General features: G+C 40.0%; 1 protein-coding gene across 1 annotated transcript; it reads right to left on the bottom strand.

Annotated features, from left to right (window-relative positions):
• Positions 1 to 17: 17 nt before the first annotated feature.
• Positions 18 to 21,730, bottom strand: sptlc2b (serine palmitoyltransferase, long chain base subunit 2b). The gene is made up of 12 exons (XM_034150445.1): positions 21,509 to 21,730; positions 17,707 to 17,901; positions 17,138 to 17,292; positions 15,828 to 15,976; positions 14,497 to 14,621; positions 12,616 to 12,709; positions 11,058 to 11,163; positions 9,439 to 9,658; positions 8,353 to 8,479; positions 4,057 to 4,192; positions 3,661 to 3,790; positions 18 to 2,193 (listed from the first exon to the last, which is right to left on the bottom strand). The coding sequence occupies exons 1-12, from the start codon at positions 21,650 to 21,652 to the stop codon at positions 2,083 to 2,085; spliced, it is 1,692 nt and encodes a 563-aa protein (XP_034006336.1). The 5' UTR covers positions 21,653 to 21,730; the 3' UTR covers positions 18 to 2,082.
• Between the last annotated feature and the right edge of the window lie 569 nt (positions 21,731 to 22,299).

Below are 22,299 nucleotides of genomic sequence, written 5' to 3'. Positions count from 1 at the left end.
ACAAACCCATTCCAGAACTTGATACAAAGAAAGTGATTTAATCTTCGTAGCCCTGTTTCCAACAGCATGGTCAACAAACATCATGGTTTTGCAAACTCTTCTAAGTGGTTTATCTTCAACCCATATACAATTCCAAGGTCAAAAGCAACTGATAAGCATGTTTCCAGCGGTCACTGCAGGTCAGTTCGCAGGTATTTGTGGTAGGCAGGCGGGAAATATTACATCAAAGAGTTCCAAACATTTTTATAAACTCTCTCGAGTTTAATTCCTCAGTTTCAATGAGGGAAACCTGGCTGAGAGAAACAGTCACGTTGCTGGTTGCAATTACAATTTTGCCTCCATAGGCAGAAATGTAGAGACTTAACATGCTGCATAGTGCTTCAGACAGCTTGAGGAAACTTTGACGATCTTTTTTATTATGTCAGAGCATACTTCTGAAGAGTGCAATTCCAGATCATAGTCATGTGTTCCACCTTTTATATTATATTTATTAAAAGCATCACAGAGTCATTATTTCAAGACATTGTCTGTGGGAAAAAAACAACAGCAATTTTGGAATGAATTGAATTTACAGTAAAAAATAAACCCCAAACAGTTAGCATGCTGTGCTAAAATGCCACAAAACATCAACTCAAGCTTGTTTAAACTTGATTAGAGTTTTATCACTTTGATGAACATATGTAGGAATGGTCACATAGCCAGACGATGACCAGCTTTCTGACTGGCTTCACTCCAATTCACATCAATTTAGTGGTAGAACATAAAAAACGCACATGAACAGTGGCATGTGCGCCATGTTTGGGGTGACCTCACACAAGAAAAGTCAGACAAAAACTTAAAACACTTGACAATAAAAGCAGGTTGATATGGAACGTCATTCCAGAAGACGAAGCAAAAACAATGACATTTGAAGCATAGTCGTACAAATCTTCCAGTGACTACTTCATCTGTGCATTCACAATGCCTATCAGTAGTGCTGGCACCGAAGCTAAGACGTATCAGTTTAAACGCACACTAAGACACATTTGGAGCTGCCTTCCGGATAAAAACCTTTTTTTTCTTCACAAAAATAAGATGATTAAGACATTTCAAAATAAATAAAGCGATCTATAAGTCAGACGGGCATGGCTGCATCGTCGTCATACATACAGATCTAAGTCACAGCGAGGCAATGTGCTCTGCGCCGATTCACATGAAAGCACTTCAGTGAGAAGGATTTTTTTAAATAAATCACACGTGTAGCTAATTAGCTTACAGAAATGTTAAAGACAATGGGCTTTTGAGTGCAGGTGTAAACAGTAAATAAGGCTTACAAATATTTTTAGGAAATAAGCAGTAAAAATGATCCTTACTCCTGCTCCCCTGGGATTCTTTCCCTGTTAAATGTTTTCTTGTTGGACATCTGCATTGCATTTCTAAGAGAAAAAGGTACGAAACATATCTATACATATACATCCTTTGGTTAGGGAAAGAACCCCGATATTCTATTCTCTTCAAGTAAAAGTAGAAAAAAAAGCCTTTTAGATAAATACATATGGAGTACATGTGCTAATGTACTCCTTCATTATTTTGTATATCTCTTTGAGGTCTGGGATGCCACCCTAAGGCAGCATTGCCAAAATGTGGATAAATAATATTTACACATATATATTTTTTCCTCTTGTGTTCATCGTAGTATTAGCTATGATTAGTTTTTTCTTCTTCCAAGTGCACGAGTATGAACTCGTGACATATATCGATGTACTTGTTTGATTACAAATACATTCCTAGTTATTATTGCACAAATCAGACACATTCAATGTGCACACAGTTATAAGGCTTGACGTTGTGGTCAAAAATAAGTTAGGAGGGACATACAGTTCACAGACTGCACGCATGCTAACGAGTGATGCTACTGTGCATGTTTTTAAGCGACCTATTGAGACTTAGGTTCTGGCGAGTCCATTGGAGTGGGATGTGAGGTGATATGGCCCAGTAGAGGTTGAGAGACTGGCTCAGAGGAAGATCAGTGATATCAGGCAAGAAAATATGAAGGGAGGGAGGGACAGTAAAGTTGGGCGGAGGGAAGCGAGAGGATGTGGCTCAATCAAACAGGTTTTCTTCGGACATCCATCCAAGCGAGGGACGAGGCTGCTCACGTCTGGAGTACTTCAGCTGCAGCAGGTCGCCCACTTCATTAGCGGCATCCAGCGCCTTGTTAAAAAACACAGGAAGAACGCTATTAATCTCAATCCAAAACGACATGTATGATATCAATTGAAATGCCAAAAATATGTCAATATGAGCAGATTACATGCATAGCTTAACAACTTGATAAATGATGTGATAAGCCTTAATCGCACTAAACATGTCGAAGAGGGGGTTCCAAAAGCAAAAGGTGAACAGAAGGCGTTGCGTAAAACCACAACTGAACAGAAACTCCTCCACGTCTTTCCACAAGAGACTGCATCAAGCATTGCAACACTGCAGGGCACCTGGAAACAATTTACCTTCCCTCCTGACCTTTTTTTCTTTTCTTTTCTGATCCCATACTTTGGAACAGGCGACCCTCGCTGTTCCTCAAAGACGGAAAAAGCGGCTACTTCGAGAGCTCTACAAAGGCAGGCTGATGCCCTTTAAATGGACTATTACAAACGGTGTTGACACGCTCCTCAGTAAGATGAATGAAGTGTCTTCGGAGAGACAGAGCAGCTCGTATAAAAGTCTCCGTCTGAGCGCGCGCCGTAATACTCGGAGACAGCTTGGCATTCTAAGTTCCTTTATAATAAAGGACACATTGGAGAGCCGTAATTATTCAACAGGCACACTTCAAGTATGTGGACAGACGTATATAGAAAAATGTCAGCCAGCAGGCAGATCTGATGATAGACAGCTGAGAACTCAAACTGTTAAATCCTTTAGAACATAATCAGAGGTCTTTTTCTTTAAGGCTTTGATGATAAATAAGGGAAAACTGCAGTTGTATAAACAAATTCAGAACATAGAGCCCATACTGTACAAGAAACTAGTTTTATTCACCCCCCCCGAAAAAGTGATCATCCTTCTGATGCATTTATGAGATGAAGGAGCAAATGCAAAGCAATTTGGCAGATAATGCTGACGTGCTAATAGCCATTTTAAAGTTATTTTCAAGCTAATTATGAAGTTGTTTTGTTCCAAACGGCAAGTGGAAACTTTCTGCACCATTTTAGATGAAATGAGGCCCCTTTAATGGCAACACATCTGAGAAAAAGCCTCTGTAATAAGTGGAAAAATGCAAGAAAATGTAAAAAGAACTGCCGATTATATGACCCATGATCAGCCACAGACCATTGTAGTCATAAAAAAAAGATATAATCTATGGGTATATCTATTGGAAGTTTCTGCTGCAAATTAAATTGTTATAAAATAAATTAAACTTCATTTTTGCATGACTTTGGATTTTCTAAAGCCTGTCAATAGCTATACTGTAAGACTGTCAAGGTTTCAGACTGTCCTCCACCAAAGATCTAGATCTAGCCAGATATTTCTTTATTTGTTTTTTTAAAATGGGCCAAAAGTGCACTACGGTAAATTCTCGCTAAATAAATCTCAAATGTTCGTAGAAGAATTGCACCATTTTGTCTTTTCGAATCGTTTCTCTATGTTTTTTGTTTGGGCAAGTGTTATTTAAGGACTCACTGTGTCTAGCATTTCTCTGGTATGGGCGGCAGAAAGGCAGAAGCGCGCCCTCGACTCGATGATGGGTGTCGCTGGGAATCCGACGACCACCGTGCCAATGTTTCTCTTCAACATCTCCCGACCAAACGCCCTGAGAAGCAACGACAACATTAGGCAAATCCAACTTATGACGTGACCCACCGCCGCCATTCCCACATCTTAAATCATAAACAGTTTTCCACACATTGAGTCAGATTCTATTTAGAAAAGGGACAACAGCACGGAAAGTCATTCAAATTAAACCATTATGTCTTTTCCAAATGTGAACTAATTGGAAATATTAGCCAGAATAGCCACCTTTTTGTGTGAAGCATGGAAAATATACCAAATAATATGAAACTGAAGAGAATCCCATACCCTATTTTGGCAGGCATGTAAAGCATCAAGGGGACTACAGGCGAGTCGTCGTTGCCGTAGATGATGAAGCCCATTTCGCAGAGTCTTCTGCGGAAGTAGGTGGTGTTCTCTGAAAGCTGTCTGAGGCGGTCAGCACCTGGGAAGATAAACAGAGAGAACATTCATACATCTTTTATTAAGATCATTTTGTTACTCAACGCACACTTGGATGGACAAAGGTTTAAGGGACCTTGTTGTGGGAAGTTTCAATTAGGAACTACTTTTTTATTTCTACTGGAGTACAACCAAGCAACCATACCACCAGACAGGTGTAGTTTGTAATTTGAAAAAAAACCTCCAACTCTTAATAACTAGCACTACAGGTACAATGTGCATTATTGATTTTGGGGTGAAATTTCCCTTTAAATGACTAAAGAAACCAAAAGAGTGGTGGTGTCATGATGACCTTAACCCTAACCGGGAAGTTAGCATTGCAATGGCTACCTCGAAAAAAAGCAACAGGATTTTTCTATTAGCTTTCTGAATATTTCAGAAAATAAGATTTGTGGCAAATACCTTTGATACTTACACATTTTGTTCAGCAGGGTACTTTCCACATATTAACGTATTATTGTATGATTTTTAAAAGCTTTATTGCTTCAGGAGTAAAAAGCTAACGTTAGGCAACACTCAAAAAGTTAAACATTGACTTTAATTAAATGTATTATGTCAACGGTTTCCACACAATTGTATTAGGTTAGTTGAAACCAATACTATTAAGTTGAACCTATTGTGTTTTTATTTAAACTTAATATTATTGCTTTCACCTAACCTAATACAATTATTTAAGTCAACGTTTCAAATTTATTTCAGTGTATAAACAAACTACATCAGAGTTGCATGGCTTCGTGTCGTCACCGCTAAGCTAAAGGCGGCTAACTAATTCCCATGTTTAAGGACTCATTCCTGCACCACGTTACTATCTCGTCTAAAAAGATGTTGTGGCAACATACATCTTTTACATATTTAACAGCACAGACCTTATTTTCATTCAGTCATTTCCAGGTTTTAAGAATGATTCCTGCACCACTCTATAGGTCTTAATGTTGAACGCCGACCATACTTTACTTTAACTGTGGCTCGACACCTTAGTGAAGACTATATTTCCGACTGCTGAGAAAAAAAAAGTAAAAAGGTTGTTCTGTTGTAATTAAACAACCGTGATAATGAGTATCTACCGGTAACGTCTTTGATTAAAGGCCCTTCTCACCCTGGGGCCCCCACACAGGTGTTTTCACTTCATTACCCTGATTACACTTCTTGTCATCATCATTCCTGATTGGCGTTTTCCTCACTCTCCTGTTGCACGTTATTAGAACATGTGGTGACCGCACGCAGTGCCAGGCAACCTGTCCAGAGGCCTAATCAGCCAAAATAAGTGAAAACACCTGTGGGGGTGTTCAGGTTTCGTAACATTATTTTTAGGTATTCATATCTTCTTGGCTTGAACGCTTCATAAAACTGGATTATCAGCTCTTGATCAGAGGTCAAGTGCAGGATTTTCCAACATTGGTGATTTCTGTTTACTTCTATTGAGCCTCCTTTTAATTTGAAGAAATTGAATATCATTTTAATAAAACAAGGCGGAGAAGTTCAGTACGTCAACCAAACAACTTATATATATAAAAATATCAACTTCAATATCAATATTGCAATGAAAATGCAGGGTTGATTATTGGTGCTTTCATAACATTTGAACACAATGACATTTTTGTAATTACTCATTATAATGACTTTGTGGGAAAAGACAAATCATATAATCTGAAAACGACATCACTTTACTGTAATGCAGCGTTTAAAACCAGGAACATATCAAATGTATGCGATATTAGAATATAATGATTTTCAAAATCTAAGACGATATCTAGTCTCAAATCCCAATATTGATATATTATCGATATATAACTGCTCTTTTGTTCCATCAAAGTAAAAAAGACAAAGTTGGGAGAGGCACAGGTCGTACGTTTTTGACTTTTCGACCGTAGCCCATGTATTTTTATCACATATTACACTTATTTAGAGAGAGCGCTACAGTTCTCGCCTTCGAAGATGACCAGGATTTCTTAAGGCTCAAGGGGGCTAAAACTAAAGGAGCATCAATCCTCTCGTGTCACACTGATGCACACTCACTTGCATCCTCAGACTGAGCCTCCACAGATAGCATCTTAACCAAACAAATAAACCATATGGCAGAGAGCGCCAACAGCAACACACATCTGCCTGGCCGTGCTGAAAAACAGCAGAAACACGGCGGCTTCAAAGCATCCCCGAGACACAACAGAGTCTGACATTATATTTATGCAGACATTCTTTTTCCACACTCCAGAAATCCCAAGCTATTCTCAGCAATGTCGGCGAAAGACAGAGCAGCATATAATATTCAGACAAAGTGCTCTTAAGGATTCTTATTAAAGAAAGCTTTGGCCCTTATGGCCCATCTACATGTTTGATTGATGTGAGCTTCAAACAACAAATGTCCATCTTGATGCAGGCCTGAGCCGCCAACAATAAGCAGCCGTCCTCAGCTACAAACCGCTAGCAGGCAGCTCAACTGTCACTTTTACTTTACGTCAGTGTCTGAAGCTTCAAAGGCCTGCATTTCAAACAGTGATAGGGCTGCAACCAATCACACTGTCATTGTTAGTCTTCTACAAGGAAAACCTGTCAGGTTGGGATTTGATGTAAGGTCTCGAAATAGTTTGGAGAAAGACACTCTAAAGGTTGCTCCAGGTGTTTATTCCTGTGCTTAATGATTGAATGACCAGGGAGCGAGGTAATCTGATCTCCTTAAGTCAGCATGTTTAAGGGAGGCTGCATCAATCAAGCCCCCGTAAAGAGTAAAAGGGGGAGCCGCCCTGCAAGAAAAACACGACTTCAGTGACCTGTTTGTGTGTGTAGGAGATGAGTCCAGCAGAGTTTGATCTGCACGGATCTCTGGCCCTGAGCACCACGCTGCTTTGTACCCAGCATGGAGGCAAAGAAGTGCACATACACAAAGAAACACACATCTGAAAGCCATAAAGGCAGAGGGTGGAAGTCAACATACCAACACTTCAAGACCTTACATCAGCCTGGGCAGAATCGGACAAGAGGAAAGGAACTGTCCACACATCAGTGTTGAAAATGAACATCCTGCTGTACAGAGAGACCAATGCTTTCCAACTTGTTTTAGCCAAACAGCGCTGAGAAGACAGGCTGGAAAATAACCTGGAACTTTTCTGAGCAACTCTTCCCAAAAGTAATCCCTTTAAAATCTGAAGTAACCAAGTCAAACTTTTAGAAGATATTAAATAATCAAAACAACTAATAGAGGATTATGTGACGTGTCTAATTCCACCCCCTTGTTATTTACTTTATCTAGAATGGGTTCACACATGCCATAGAGTTTGATAAGGCCTGTATTTACTAGTAAATAATTGCCAGTTGGCCATAGATAGTAGCCTTTATCTCTTGGCGGGGAATGAAACATTTCCAAGGCAAACAAGCACGCTGAGTATCAAGGAGTCAAAGTACAAAAGGTGGCAAAGCTGAACACCATCTGTCAGGAAGGCATGTGCTACAGCCTGGGTTAGAGGAGTGAATGAAGAATGGAACACAGGCCTCTACTGCCATCGTGTGGTCGACGATGGAAAGTAATGCAGGTACAAACAGTACTGAGCAAATGCGATCTCATTTAAAACACGAGTGACCTATAAAGCTTGCAAATGACAGAATTGCTGAATCAACAAGGGAAAATAATAAGCAAGAAAAGATTGCAATTATACTTGTTCTGTGTGTTTCACGAGCTAAATACCTTCTGTAAGGTAAAAGGTGTCCATAGTTCAAATATCTTTTTAGACCGGATAGTAAAATAGTGGTGCAGGAATGAGTCCCAGGAACCCGGGAAATAGCCGAACACCAGCCATCTTTAGCTTAACTAGATGTAGTTGTTTTTTAGCCACCCTTAGCTTTTTACTTCTGGTGATTTTATTTACACTTCATGAAGTGGTTCATATGTTGAGATTATCCTGCTGAGTCAAATGTGTAAGTATAATAAACGTGTGTTTGCCACAGATTTTATTTTCTGCAATACTCTAAAATCCAATTGAGAATCACATAGATTTGTATTGAGGGAGCCCTTGCTAGTCGGCCTGCAACAATACGTCATCACTGCAGCACTTTATTAAAGCTTATATATTGTGTGACTTCTCTTCTTATGGTACAACACTGATGCTTTGCACTTTTAATAAGTGATGAGAGCTCTTTTCTGGCACCTACCTAGTGTGGTCCCGTCCTCTCCCATGATGATCTTCATAGAGGTGATTATCTGCTGGATCACAGGGGGTGACATGGAGGTGGCGTACAGTGCGCTGTGAGAGTGGCGCCGCAGGTAGTCGATCAGCTCCTGACAGAGAAATCATATTAAAGCCTTAAGCCTTTTATTTTCCAAAAACAACGGGGATGCTATATATTTAATTTGGTTAGTGAGTAAACACAGGAGAAGAGAAGAGACAGAAGAGAGACAGTTGTGCCTCTGTATTAGCACTGATGATTTTTACAAACATGACTTAGAGATTATTATTAGAATATTTGAAATATTATAAGAAGTGATATTTTATTAACTGAAAAAGCTGACTATACAGTTTTATTTAAAAATCATAATATTTCCATCATGAATAAACAAGGAAATCCAAGTAATGCAAAGCGTGTTATTATGGCTGCTGATGGTGAGTACAATTCTGTTTTAATACTGTTTGTTTATTGAGTATAGATCAAAACATAATATCAGTAGCACATGATTTGTAATGTAGGATAAGATCATTGGTTATATAGGCAGCTTTAGAATTGAAAATATGATTTTAAGGTGTGGACCAGGAGTTTGCTCATTTTTAAGGAAGATATATTTCAGGTAAAGCGCCATCATCTGGGTTTTTTGGGCATGATAACTCTATTATTTCATAACCGCTTTTTAAATATTAATAGGCCAACTGAAGAAGCCATGTCAATAGAGTACTCTTTACATACATTATAATAAAAAATACAGCCTTAAAATATACACCAAGCAACATTACTTACACATTAAAAGCCATTCTTAAAGGTGAGTTTTGATTTGTAGAAAATGAAAGCTTACACCGTTTTCAGAAAACAGGAAGCGAAACTTCCTATTGACCGTAAACAGTGTTGACCAACACCAAAACTGAATGACACACAATGTGGAAATAGCTCAAATCCCTCGAGTTTATGACTAACGGCTCCACATACTGTAATCCGAATGCTTCATAGTTTCTTTAACAACACAGAATGTTTCAAATTCCTCTGTCTGATCTCACAGCTTAAGGTTTATCTGTGTAAAAGTTCACCCACCTTCTTGCCTCCAATGTATCCTCCAGCAGCCCCGAAGCTCTTGGTGAATGTTCCCATCATTATGTCAACATCTTTGGGATCCAGGCCAAAGTAGTCCACCACTCCCTTGCCGTTGGGCCCCAGGGCCCCGATACTGTGGGCCTCGTCCAGGTAGAGGTACGCCTTGTAGCGCTTCTTCAGAGCGATGACTTCAGGCAGACGCACGATGGAGCCCTCCATACTTCAGAACGTAAAAATACAGTCAAAAATAAACAAGATTGTCCCGCAACTCCTCTATAGCAATAAAAGACAACAATAGATAGTTTATTTGTATTGCATGAGCTTCCTCACTGCCTTATCAACATTCTATCCACAGCTACTTTATGGAGAATACATTACATTTCACGACATTTCCTTAAGCTGATGCAAAGCGACTTCAAATAAGTGCATTCAACCATGAAGAAACAAGCGTAGAAAAACAAAACAAGAATACTGCAAATACATTAGATTTAAATAAGCACGACCACGCTACTGCATTATAAGCCAAACCTATCTAAGTGTTACATAAAAAGTGAACATTTGAAATGTTACTTTATTTACTCATTTATTTTTTAGGACTCGAGCACTGACAAAGCAGTAGCAGATGACCAATATAAAACTGGTTTATTTAACATTTCATTATAATTGGCAGACTGCAGTGTACAGTAATGTTGGGCCTCAGAAGGCTGCAGTGTGGTGTGAGCATGAGCAGGTGTTGAAGCTTTTGCTTTGGAATTCCCAGTGGAAATGAAACTTCATTAACATTGCATTAGCGCAGGGCACTGAGTAGGTCAGGCCGTTTCTCTGAACACTCTATTGATCAACAGGATTGATTGCCTTTCTAGTAAGTACACTGCAGAGAAGAAAGGAATACATTACGCCTGAAGGAGAGTGGGCACACTTCCAAATCCACATTATCTTCTATATTTAAACAAAGTGATATAAGGGCTATTATGACTCAATACTGTCTGAACTAGATATTGTGAAATTGGTATACACAATGTCTATGTGTAGTTTTTTCTAACAATGTCAGCATGTGGGAGTCGTAAAATAAATACAGAAAGATTCTGCATTGAATTCTAAACTGCCAAAAGTGCTTTTTCCTATATAAACGAGTCACTTATCTGCTGCTACAGTGAATAAAGGGACAACATTATATTATAAAACAACCTTTAAAATATGATGGAGTCACATTGTAAAAGGTATTGATAAACTAAACCTGTCATAGGTCCTATAAATGCAGCACTCCTGCTATATCAATTACACCAAGGGCAATGTCAAGTCAAATACAACATAAATATTTAAACATGACTTTTTCTGAGAGTATTTTTATGTTTCTTCTAATGCGACCAATGCAATACACAAGATAAATTAAATACAGATTCATATGTCCTCCCCCAGACAGCTGTGGGTTTCAGGTAATTGGCAGTAAACACAGTGTAATGAGATACAGTAATGGTATTCAAATTCTTACAGTTAAATAGCAATAAAAACTGAATTTTGAATTAGCTAAACCTAATTATCTAGCTCTTTTATGACCTATTATCAACTAAATACAGTATGTTTGTATGTGTAAGAGTACTGTACATTTGAGTGTATACCTGTAAATTCCCTCCACCACAATGAGAATCTTCTTCCAGGGTCGGTGGGTTCTCGGCTGCCCGTGTGAGATGGCGTCTCTCAGCAGCTTCTCTAGGCTTATCATGTCTAGAACACACAAAAAACACACTTATAGTCTTAGTGAAGCTTTTATTCTCCGAAAGTTATACGAGAGCTTTCTTTCATTAATGGATGAGTGTCAATATTTTATGATCACGACCCTTTGAAGCATCGAGAGCAGTCGACCTGCTGCTTCTTGGTGTTTGAGTGTGAGCTTGGACAACAGTAAGATCTCTGGTGACTGTGTGTGTGTTCATCCTGGGCCAAAACAACTGCTGTGCGATTCAATATGGTAAATAAAAGAGAGATCACGTTTTTGTTAAGTACATTTAGAACTGTAGAAGTAAGAGAACCGGTGTTAAGTCAAATTGGCATTGGGTAAAGTTTGGTAAAGCAGACTAAGGCGAACTCCTGTCTCATAGTGTTGAAAGATGCTCTGTGGCAATTTCTAGTTTCCTTTTCAGTTCAAAAATTCCAGGCTTGCATCATAGTCTGAAGAGGAGGAAACAGAAACCTTTGGAGACAATGATGCAGAACCCACATTCACTTCCTGGTTGGGTCATAACGAGTCCTTAAATTCTGCATTTAATATGAAATATAAATGTTTAAAGCAAGGGTTTGCGGCATTGAGGAAAGCGGTGGAAGTTAACAGGGAGGTCATTCCTTTTGTAAGGGTCGCCGGTTCGAGTCGGACCAAAATACTGAGTGTGGACTGGAGATGTGCGTGTTCACCTCCAGGGCCCTTGAGCAAGTCATTCAACCCAATCTGCTTCCTGGTGCTGTAAAACATGGCAGCCTCTTTGCTCTGACACCTCTCAACAGAAAAAGTCGTATTGTATTTAGGAAGAATGATAATATGTCCTCTGCATGTATGTTTTTGTATAATGTATATCATAACAAAGTGAGAGACTAAGTTTCTCTTGTGGGATTATTAAAGGGGCCTCTTCTTAAACTACAACAGGGGTTTTACCCTACGAGAAAACACAGCGGTAAACAAGTTATGCGTGTTTACCAAATGTTTTGACCTTTAATGTAGAAAACGTTGTAATTGTTCCTTATTTTTAAGTACATTTTATGTCAGTGAGAAAGATAGAGAAAGAGGTTGGCTATAAATTAGTAACGTAGCAGTAGCCTAGTAGCTGCTTTAAAACAATTTTAATTACATTTCTCCACTGAATGTGACTCTGATTGAGTGAGAATGCATGTGTGGGAAATATAGATGTAAGTCTGATGTATCAAAAAATACCTTTTATTAAAAATGACACAGAGTACAGAGTAGAACATCGGCTTCCTGTTACTTCTGACACATGCATGCCCAGTGTACGTGAATGGTCATGTGACATGCGTTTTAAGGCTATTAGTATGAGCTGAGATTAGTTGTGAAATATGCTAAAATTGTTACGTGTTTGAATATCGCTTTAGTTTTAAAACGTAATAGTGTGGGAGTCACAATTCTATGTAACTAATCAGGTAATGTAATTAGTATAAGAGGTCACCCACTGTTGTGTTTGAAGACCCGGATTGGGGAGCCAGACAGGCGGGCCCCCAGCACCAGCGACGCGTGATTCAGCTCGTCACTCAGAATAAGACAACCCTGAAAAAAAGAAATACAAAATATGATTTTTTAACTAGTTGCAGAGCTTGGTATTTCTTAGCTGATAATGGGTTTCGACATTAGGAGAAAAAGCAATCCCTAATTAGCCAGGAAAGTCAAACACTATTCAGGGAGAAATATTCAAGTTCAACCCTCTATAAGAGCTTTTCTTGCGTAATTGTAATACCCCAGGATTTAACATGCTGGGAGTGTTTAGTGTTGACTAAACTGAAGGTTCCAGAACACACCCGCAGTGTGGCAAATGATCCAGGCTTGTTTGGGTTACACATGAAACTTTAATACTCTGTGATTAAGTATACCCTTTGCAATGAATAGACGCACTAACCTGGAGATATCCTATTATTACATTCAAGGGGCCCTATTATGCACATTTTGAGGTTGATGATTGTATTCTGTTCCTCCACTGTGACATGTCTCCATGCTTTAATGTTCAAAAAGCCCTTTATTTATTTCATACAGCCTGTGCTACAGCACCTCTTTTCACCCTCTGTCTGAAACCAGAGCCCAGGCTGCTCTGATTGGTTAGCTGGTCGGCTCTGTTGTGATTGGTCAACCGCTTAGAGATGTCCCACCCCTTAGCCTATCATAAACAATGTGTAGGAGGGTTGGCCAATAGAGGTACGAGTGTTACATAGTGATGTCACTATGTTACGGAAGTAACAAAATAATTATAATTGAGGCGGGTCAGGCGGGGGTCTGGGGTGTGGAAGAGAAACCCCCTCTGGAAGGATTTTAGCCTTTGCAGACCATTTACATGCACAAAAGCCTATATAACACTACAGGAGCGGGAAACCCCCCAAAAGGCAAAGAAGGGCCTCTTTGAATGACATATTCTTCTATACTGTAGAGATCCCTACTGTAGCAATTTGGGGTAAAGTATCTTGCCCAAGGACACTTTGGCATGTTGACTTGAGGGATTGGGGATTGAACAACTGACGATCTTACTTGATAAACACTCTTTCCCCCCCCTGAGCCACATACGCCCAAAGATATGGTTTCCTCCCTCCCTCAGATAAGTAGAAACGCAGTCAATTGTTCATTATACCATAAATAATGTTTCAAAATAAACACACCTTATCGACCTGTTAAAGTCAACACACCTTAACATTTCCAAAGGTCAGACCATTCCCTCTTTCCAATAATTCAATGAGCTTGTTACACAACACATGATTATGGCATGACATGAGCTAGCGGAAATGTGACAGGTACAGTTAAGAATAAATAAACCCTTGTGACAATCTCAGTGACTCATATCTTTACTGTCTCGCAGCCAGTTTATCTCTCCCTCCTAGTCCATCTGCTATCCACTCATGCGGTGGTCAGGAAATGTGTTCTTTGAATCACAAGGTACACGAGCCTGTCAGTTCTACTTCCTGTTCAAGCGAAACTGGCTAGCGAAAGAAAAAAGGTCAAGTTAAGACGCGAGTAAAGACTGACATGTGAGGTTCGTTGAGGTTAGAATAACAGTGGCTGTCAAATATCAATCTACAGCCCCAAGGCCCTCGAGATGTTTTGAAAGCTTATAACGGACACTTTGCTGTGGAACAGTTTGAACCCTACGAAATTGGCTGTACATCTGAAAACTTGTTTTTACTTTACACACGAAGCATTGTTTCCTGAACAGCTTAATGGCACTCCCATACCCAAACAATTCCACTAAGGGTAGTTGTGACTAAATAAACACTGTCAAAGTAATCAAATTAAAAGGAGCAGGATGTTCCAGTGAGATCTAAATCATAAGAAAGGAAGTGAATGAAATTCCGTACCTTCCCGGTGAGAGCAGGAATGTTCATGGAATTTGTTGCGAAGCCCATCCCAAAAGCCAAGGATGACTCAACACCCAGAAACCGGGTCACCAACTGCTCCAGCTCCTCGTGGATGTCAAGATTTCCTAGAGAGGAATCAAATATTAGTTTAACTACAACGTCCTATTAGTGTACTGCAATTTGCTAAATTGTCATAAGTTGGAACTATTTAGGTCAACACTTGTTTTCTTATACCTGTTCAATCTTAAAGAGTCCCTTGAGTTTTTTAAGGGTCCCTATTATGCTCATTTTAAGCTTCATATTTGTGTTTTCTGCCTCCACTGTGACATGTCTCCATGCTTTAATGTTCAAAAAGCTCTTTATTTTTCTCATACTGCCTGTGCTGCAGCACCTCTTTTCACCCTCTGTCTGAAACCAGAGCCCAGGCTGCTCTGATTGGTTAGCTGGCCGGCTCTGTTGTGTTGAAGCGCTAGCAAATAGACAAGTATTACATAGGGATGTCATTAGGTTGCGCAAGTAAAACAATGGAGGCGTTTCAGGCAGAGGGGGGAGTGTCTGGGAGAGAAAGACATTTGCACACACTACACAGGAAAGGCAAAACTACAAAAAGTATAATAGGGCCTCTTAACCCTCTAGAAACACTATGGAGCCCTATCTCTACGATGGGGCCCAGGTTTTGTTTATATCGTGGATGTGCATCAAGGCGCACCAGTGTAACGCGATCCCAAGTTACACCATCGGTGTCAAGCTATTCCACTGATCAACAGGTGTCAGTAACACCCCGTCATGCTGTTCAATGAGGCATACGCAAGGAAGAAAAGAGGGCGAACAAATAACAAATGCTGCTTGTGTTATATAAGGATAGGATGTCAATTAAACATCTTTGGTTGACTTTAAGAATACACAGACAATGTTGTGGTAAGTAACACTGTATGTAAACAAAGCTTTTGTTTATCCAAAATGAATACTCACATGGCACCTTTAAGTTAAATAGACCATGAACTTTAGCTTTTCTTTTGCTAGAGATAAGAAGATTAGATGTGATAAACTATCAGTAGCTGCACATGTCAAAATAAAATGAAATGGAATGGACTGGAACTTCAAAGCTTTTCAAAATGCTTTCACGATATTTCAAACTCAGCCTTTCGGTCCTTCAAAACCACTTGAAGCCTGTAGCCAGTATTGTAGTGCTGAAAGTGCGACTGACAAAAGAGGGCGCAGCCTTTAAAGTAATAACTGAGGTCCACTTGAGCATTTATTGACTCTTTATGATAAAAGCCGTATGAGATGAGGAAAAAAATCATGACAGCTTCTAAAGAAAGAGAACTCACCCATCTCACAGCGAGTGCTGCCCACTCCAGGGCCGTACTTTTTTGTGACTTCGATAGCAGCATCGGTACAAGCTCCAGTGTTTTCAGCAAAGCCGAGGTAGTTGTATGATCCCATGTTGATGACGTCCTTCACCACTCTGCCTGTGTCCCTGAGAGAGAAAATCAGAGGGTTAATAAGTATAATGACCTTTAAGTGTGTGCATGACTGCCCTGGTTGCATAGCTACCATTTCCTGTTCAATGTTACCCTCTATTATCACAGTGCATGATAACTTAAACAAAAGTGTTATGTCCCCTAGCCACCTTTATATATATCATTGTGTATCTTAATCTAAATACGCTTGTTTTTTATTCCCCTTAATATCATTATTATTTATAGATTTGTAATTGTTTTAATCATGCTGTGGGATGATTTGTGTTATTATTATTATTTATTAATAAACATTATATAGCTTTATTTTTCTGCATTTGGATTTAAATCTATTTTTTTCTTTGACTTTTTTTATACAGTATGTAAAAAATGTGTTTTTGAAAAAAGTAAATGTATGGTCAAACTAAGAAAATAAATTCAGAATCCCTTTTGTGTCATGTAACAAAACCTAAGACAATCTGTGGTCTCATGTCACACTGTTGATAAAAATAATAATGGATATGTTGCCCAGGCCTAGTCCCAATGAATGAGCTGGCGGAGACCACATTATACTGATCATACTTTGATAATATAAATACGGAAAATATAACACAACATTCGCTGTTATTGGGACTTTTTGTCTCTTCAAATGTCAGAGTTCAATGACAGTGCACATGGCTTCTGCTCAATACCATGTGATAGATACTGGTGCTTCTGAATGGCTTACGTCACTCCTATTATCAGAGAGAAAGAGGTCAGTGAACTTCCTGTTGAGCAAAGAATCAGTGGAACAGAAACACACCTCTGGGGGAATAGTGCCAGTTATGGACAACGCCTTGATACGGTATCAACCCTGCACACACACACACACACACACACACACACACACACACACACACACACACACACACACACACACACACACACACACACACACACACACACACACACACACACACACACACACACACACACACACACACACACACACACACACACACACACACACACACACACACACACACACACACACACACACACACACACACACACACACACACACCACACACACACACACACACACACACACACACACACACACACACACACACACACACACACACACACACACACACACACACACAACAACAAACACTCGGTGCCACTGTGAAGTAACTTACTCAAAGGTCCAGTTGTAGTCGTGGGAAGCCCTCTCCACCAGGTCCATCTTAGCACCGGGGACGCTACAGATGGGTCTGTTCCAGTTGTCTCGGATCCTCATGTACAAGTTCCTGGTGTAAAAGTTCTCGAAGTCCTGATAGAGTGGGACGAAATCCTGCAGGGGGGGGGCGGGGGTATGGTAGAGTGTTGGATATCTGAATGGCATGTCTTAGCTATTCCAAAAATTCTCAAGAGAACATCTTTGTGTTGCATCAGATAAGGGCACAGTCAAATACTTTCTGTTCAAACCAGATATTAAAAAGGTGTGACAGAGAGTGTGGAAGACTTGCGAAACTTTACTTGTACCACAGTTTTTTTCGAGGATCAGTTAGACAAGCGTTATTCAGGTATCAGTTTTTATGCACCATACATCAGGAACAAAGTCCCAAAATTGCAGGTGAGCTACAACTCTCAAAATAAAAAAAGGCTAAATGAATTTGACTGACATGGCTTCAGGTCCTCAGTGAGTGAATGATCTTGAATACAAGTCACTTAAATCAGCATTTGCATGCAATGGGGTTTTCTTTACCTTCTGCTCCTCCTTCTCCTGAGCCACGTTGCACTTCTCGATGCTCCAGTAGCGAAGGAAGTCTCTGAGGTAGCCGAAGACGGTGAGGATGCCGTAGCCCATGTAGGTGAGCACGGCCACCAGAAGAGGCGTCTCCTCAAACGATTCCGAGAAAGGCTTCTTGTACAGGCTGGAGTTGCGTGTGACATTTTGGTTCTGGGGGGGGCAATAAAGATGAACAAATGAGTTTTTACAAAACCAAGTACCATCTAAGGCAAGGGCACATATTTAGAAGTTAAGCCTTTCATCTGGTGGGTTCTCCTTTAAAAGGGTAATGGTGTGTCTATGATCTAAGTCTGTTTACTTGTTAAATCTGCCCTACAAGAGAGCCCAATAAATTGTGATTGTGATCTGGACAAACACACACTAGTGGACAGCAGTGTGGTATAATGTGTTTTCCTTGGAAAGAGTTAGAAACATGAATTCACAGAAACCTAACCATGCCCACTTCTTTACAGCTCAGTGAGCAGGAAAATAACCATCAATCCATGGTTTTAATTCATCAAGTTTTATGAGTAGAAATATCGATCCTGGGATCCTATAAATGTGGTCACACACTACAGGAGCTCAAAAAAGCTGAAATAAAAAAAATACGAGCATCATTTGGGAGTGCACTGTGGAACGGCTGTGTACAAAAGCAGCATTAAACAAATGAGGGTGGTTACTCATTACAGGCTGTGCCCCGCTGCTTAGCAACCAGGCCTCATGTGACCGGTCATGCTCTTCCAAGAAATACCTCTGAGCCAGGGAACAGGAGAGCGCTGCACTTTGTGTGTGAGTCTAAAACCAGTCCAACCAGTCCCATATTTCCAAGTAAAGAAATGCTTTGAGCACAAAAACACTGTTCAAAGAGACTGTTGCGTACTGATGCCGACCACAGCGGCTAAATGCAGGTTAACTGAGGTCATATTTGCTAAATCATTTATACCTGTGGAGAAACAGGGAGTGAGGAGAGGAAGACCTGACCTGAGCTAAACGCTGTGGAAATTCAATAGATGATGATCGTATTACACTATAGGGGTAACAGGAAAGCTTTGGGCATAGTGTATGTTTTGCATTTGGCCTAAGAGTAGGTAAATAAGGGAGTAAGTCCTCTACCTGCCAGCCAAAATAGTACCATGTTCAATTTTGCCTACATTTTACTGAGCAATATTGACACTACAATCCCAACTGAAAGCTATTAGAGAGAGAGAGTTTCTTCTTTAATCTTTATAAAATATATACTTTATACTCAATATTGGGATTATGTCTAGCTTGATAATGAAATATTACTTTTCCAGCAATGGACACAAACCTAGGAGAACATTTATAGCTGATTTGTCAAAGAGACTCAGAAATATTGTAAAAAGGTCTAAATAGCAGCGATGTGTAATGGAAGAAAATCAGCTATCATGATACAGGGTTATACAATACGGTGCGATAAGTTAGCTAGGCTATGTATTTTGATTTGTTTTAAATGTTATTTCAGGACAGGTTAGGAACCAACCTTTAAAATACATCACTGTGATTATAGGTTCCTTGCATATACATTCCTTCTAAAGTCGTTACTTGTGAGTAAGAGTTTTTAGACAGACGATTTATTAGCTCATCTGAGAAACACTTAAGGTACAGCCTCAAGAAACACACCCTTGTTACACACCCTGGTTCCTCTTGCAAACAAAGGCTTAAGTATGTTGAAGTCAAGTGTCAGTTGCCTTATCAAGAACTGGCAGAGCCCATATCACAACATGATGTCACTTTTACTGTGGTGATATCGATCCTGAGTATGACTAACCTCGCAAAGACTGGATTTGCATGGTGTCAAAGATGCTCTATAAGTAAAGATGAAGCATAACAAACAGCGCCAATGGTATAAATGCTGTACCATTTATATCTGCTAAGTGGGTGCAGTCTAAAGTATTAGTAAGCTTAGATAGTGACAGACAAGTCAGACTTGAGCAAAGTGGTTGGCCATTTAAAAAATGCCATTTAAGTGTCATAACCTTCAGAAGATATGTGACGTGGGAACACATTTCAAATATTTTCCATATGCAGACTATGGGGCGGGGGAATCAGTCATAAGTTGTGCCCACGATTACTTCACATTTGGAATAAACAGACATTCTCCCCAGGTGAAACAGATAGAGAAAATAGAATTTGAGTGCATCGCCTGCTTTGTATGCGAAAGCTACCTACTAGGGACACTCTCAATTTGAGTAAGTAGTTCCCTGTTTCTTCTTGGAATAAGACAAATATGTGACGTGCAGCTCTGTTTGGAGACAATATTTGCAAAAGGATGTTATTGGTGTCAGCCAAAGCATCTGGACCTAATTGACTTTATGTTGAAATCAGCAATCCTGCAGCTTAATGCTTCTGCTGAATACTATTTGATATTCTCATATATAAGAGAGATGCATTTAGTTTAGTATACGTGCTTTTTAAATTACTTGTCTGTTTTCAACCAAAACATCAACAAAAAAGCAAAACAAATGTGGCATGTGTGTGTGTACCCCACCTCCACCACTGCACACACACACACTGGGTTTTCATTCAACACTGTGAGGGGGGACCACACCCTTCATTGCCTGGAGACATTCCACTCCTGCTTGAGTGTCATGAGGAAGCAGGCTCTGCTCTACACCCCCCCCCCCCCCCTTTCCCAGGAGACAGACAGTCAGCTTCTCTGGTGATAATAACACAACAGGGCCCTGCTCTTCTTCACACTGGAGTCAGTGTAAACAGAGACCGAACTGACTTCACGCACACACACACACACACACACACACACACACACACACACACACACACACACACACACACACACACACACACACACACACACACACACACACACACACACACACACACACACACACACACACACACACACACACACACACACACACACACACACACACACACACACACACACACACATACAGAGAAACAACAGAGTGTAAGGTTACAACAAAAAGTCACCATCCCAATCATCCCTGATCAGGTGGCAGGTATCACAAAAGAAGAAGTATAATACGCATAGGGAAGTGCACCTTTCATAGCACATAAAACCGGTTACAGGGTATATCATTTGGTTTTAAAACCACAATGTAATCAAAATAAGAATTTCGAAAGTCATGTAATTAAAATGTAAGTGTGAGAAATATAGTTCTGGGTTACAATTGGTAACAGCCACCTTAAAAAATGTCGCATTGGGACAAATTGCGAGGGCAGAACAAAATGCTAGACAGGCATTAACCCTTCAATGGGCTCTGTATCCTGGGGGATACAGGCATTTGACAGGCCATGTGTAAAATGGGTGTAATAACAGTGTAAAATGGGTGTAATATGGGTGTAATATGGGTGTAATATTGGAGTTACATGGGTGTAATGTGGGTCTCATAACAGTATAATATAGGTGTAATATTGCTTTTACTTGAGCATAATATGGTTCTAATAACAGTGTAATGTGTGTTACCTGGGTGTAATAACGGTGTACCATGGGTGTAATAGGGGTCTACTAATTTGTAATATGGCTGTAATGTAGAACATAGCAATTCATAAACATTAGCAGGCTTATGTCACACAGTTTTCTAATGAGGTGATGTAGGGTCACACTTTCTGTGTGCAAACATATTCAAAACAACAATGTAAAGTCGAAGGATAACATTGGGGGATAAAGACATTATTAGAATATTAACTAACATTATTTTTCATTCAAACTATTGCAGAGGTAACGAACACATCCATTGCTGTTTACGGTCCCCCCCTGAGTGTTGGGCCTTACCTTCTCCCTGGGGCGACGGTACTTCTGTGGCTGCTGAAACACACAGTGGTTCTTCACGAAGCCATTTTTACTCGACCTTTTACCGTTTGAGGTTCGGTGACAGGCGTCCCCGTTTAGCAGTTTATTCGCGGAGCTTTCCGTCATCTTTGTCTGCGGACTGTGACTGTTAACTCACCACTTGGAGTCTCCCAACTTGTGTAACGGTAGTCCTGAAGTCATGTATGAGCTAGAGTAGGAGACAAACGCCCACTCTGCACTGTGACCGCACCAGACCGCCGGAAATCCACGCCCCCGAGGAGTCTCATTGGCCAATGCAGTTACTCAAGCACAAAGATCGTCTATAAACTAACAATTCCTTACTCGAATATATATAACATTGGGGACACTGAGAACATTCTTTTTGCCAGTTTAATGCAGGCAGTTATAAAATATGCAGAGACTATGTAAAATAAAAATGTAGCGTATTTTCCGTTGGCTCTGTGAACAAAAGTTACTAACATTAACTCATTAATTTAGGTATGTTCAAGACATTCCAAAAAAAATTATAAGATTTGTGGCATATCAATTTCGAACAGTGTGAGAACTCTTATCCCCAAACTTTGCTAGGCGTAACGCTTTCTTAACATGGGACGTCCTTAAAGTCTAGCCCATGGAAATAACCCATAATAACCTCTGCTCAGGCGTCAGCTGGATACCCTTTTCCACTGACTTCTCACCTGAGCTAGAAAGATGCAAAACAAGGGTCAGGGCTGTCTCCAGGGTGGTTCCAATAGGAATAAAGGAGTGGAAGG

Source organism: Trematomus bernacchii, unplaced genomic scaffold (genome assembly GCF_902827165.1).
Source record: "Trematomus bernacchii unplaced genomic scaffold, fTreBer1.1, whole genome shotgun sequence".
In the NCBI taxonomy this organism is placed as follows: domain Eukaryota; kingdom Metazoa; phylum Chordata; class Actinopteri; order Perciformes; family Nototheniidae; genus Trematomus; species Trematomus bernacchii.
Note: the sequence above shows the minus strand (reverse complement) of the source record. Positions and strands in the feature narration are given on the sequence as shown.